The sequence below is a fragment of the Anopheles cruzii genome, unplaced genomic scaffold (genome assembly GCF_943734635.1).
Source record: "Anopheles cruzii unplaced genomic scaffold, idAnoCruzAS_RS32_06 scaffold03261_ctg1, whole genome shotgun sequence".
Taxonomy (NCBI): Eukaryota; Metazoa; Arthropoda; class Insecta; order Diptera; family Culicidae; genus Anopheles; species Anopheles cruzii.
This window is the reverse complement of record NW_026456846.1, coordinates 1-2,293: the sequence shown is the minus strand read 5'-3', so window position 1 is coordinate 2,293 and position 2,293 is coordinate 1. Positions and strand designations below refer to the sequence as shown.

The window sequence follows — 2,293 nt, the reverse complement described above, 5'->3', positions numbered from 1 at the left end:
TGCTGCAACAACTGTTGAATGGCTTTCTGTACTTGACTCTGATACTGCGGCTTTCGAGCGCGGATCTCCTCAAGGCTGACATCCTCGGGAGGGTGCACAATTTTCGATGTCCCCGAGCCCGCGTGAGATATCACAGATGAGGCCGCCTTGCCCGCGTCCCCGCCGAGTCCATTATTCGCATTACTACTGTTAGCAGCAGCGGCCGCAGAAATAGCACTGTTAGTAGTCGGAGGCGCACTGATCGTGGCCGAGCTGTACGCGGGGAACGTCGGTTTCGAGGAGGTTGGAACCGTGGCGGTGCTAACCGCAGCCGACGGAAACAGTGGTCTGGTGCCAGCGGCCATCATTGCCGGCATCATCTGCATGCCCGGGGGTACCATGTATGGGTTCATGCCACCCATTGCGCCCATCATTGGATTCATGCCGTAGGCTGCCTGGAGGTGTGGAGGCATCATATTTTGCATGATCATACCCTGCGCTAGCGATGCTGGTAAGAAAGAACATGACCGACGATTGAAGAAAAGAAACCAACATATCGACCAAATCTCGCGCTTACCATCCTGCTGTTTCACCTTCTTGTGTGCCGGTTCTTCCTCTTCCGATTCCGACCGGTTACCATTCTTCTGCTTCTCGTGCTCCCGGATGTCCTCCGATGGTATACCTTCCATACCGTAGATTTCGATCACTATGTTTGACCGATTCGGCAGTGAGTTGGGCACTTTGTCGATCGATTCCTTGTGCACCTGCATACAGTGTATGGAGAGACCGGGTCCCGTATACAGCTTTTTGTGGCAAATGTGGCATTTGAAGTGTTTGGCCTTCTGATGCTGGACCAGGATTTTCTCGTCGTCAAACTCCCGATTGCAGTACCTGTGGCACGGAAAAAGGCACGATTTTCGCGCAGTTCCGCTAAGGAAAAGTATCGTACACACACGGCTCTGCGGCCAAACGGTTGATGGAAGCGCACAAACAAACGTTACATAATCAACATTCGCCCGAGAGTTATCGGGTCCGTTGGGTAATTTCAGCTAGTTAATTCATTAAAATTGATTGTCAAACAAACTGAATAGGTTTATCGATTATGTGACGTTGAAGTGGCCGAACATGGGGTTTTAATACATGGTAAGTGATTTGTAAAAGGATACCAGCACCAGGGCTTCGATGCCTTCTTCTTCTTTCGTCCCATTGTTTCGAATCGGTTGTAGAACGCTTGACTAGATGGGATTCACCAGGAGTTTGCCAAATTCACTTAATAACAAGCTCTAAAAAGCACAACCTGAAATGTTTGCTACGATTACAGTTCGATTGCTAGCACCAGCGCCGCTTACTGCCGTGGGAGGTTCTCTACACAATCGATCGCTTTGCCCGCTGTGATTTGAAGCGATTGAAAACAGACACCGTTGCGATTATTCCGCACAAATTATCGTGCACAGGCAAGATGCGATGGTTTTCTTCTGATTGACAAACAAATATAGGCACCAGACGAGCGGTGGACAACTATTTTCTGGCTTTTAATTCGACGCGATAAAATTTTCACTAGCACACGAAAATGGAGACGTAAGAAAGTTTGACAAGCATCGAGCAGGGCTGTCAATTTTAAGCTTCGTACTTGCGTACTGCGTACGAAGGCTGCGTACTTTTTTGTGTGTGCATATTTAAACTAGAGACGTTACAACTGCTGCTCGGCCCACAATTCTCGCGAAAGACGACACTATTTTGATATGATTTTTGCGCTTTGAGAACGTATATTATTCGATTGCTTATTCCATTTTCTGAAAACCTAACGGTTGTTAATGTCGATACACTTCTTCGTTTTTTTTTGCAAGAACATTGGGTGTTTAGGCACGTGCCACATATAGCGATTTAATCGATATTATTCAAACACTAAATAGACACCTTGAAAGATGGATTACTTGCTTGTTGCTAAAGTGGATGAATATACTTAGCATACTCGAGCTTCTAAAAAAGATTGCGGTTGCGATTTTAAAATTTTCGTTACAATTCAATAGTATGGGTTTGAAACGAGTAACAGCTATCGGATGGGAGGATAGTAAAATTGCATCATTGGTGTCGTGATTAATCTAATGCTTTATTTATTTATTTTGTAACACAAGTAACCGTCAACACCAGTCAAGCACAAAGCGATGCCGGTTCTTCCTCTTCCGATTCCGACCGGTTACCATTCTTCTGCTTCTCGTGCTCTCGGATGTCCTCCGATGGTATACCTTCCATGCCGTAGATTTCGATCACTATGTTTGACCGATTCGGCAGTGAGTTGGGCACTTTGTCGATC

General features: G+C 46.3%; 1 protein-coding gene across 1 annotated transcript; it reads right to left on the bottom strand.

The window, feature by feature from the left end:
* Nucleotides 1-6: 6 nt before the first annotated feature.
* On the bottom strand, nt 7-1,249 carry LOC128276963 (BUB3-interacting and GLEBS motif-containing protein ZNF207-like; the record flags this gene model as incomplete). The annotated part of the gene is made up of 3 exons (XM_053015422.1): nt 1,146-1,249; nt 557-870; nt 7-487 (listed from the first exon to the last, which is right to left on the bottom strand). Coding segments are annotated over exons 1-3 (836 nt in total), but the record flags the coding sequence as incomplete, so codon positions are not given.
* Between the last annotated feature and the right edge of the window lie 1,044 nt (nt 1,250-2,293).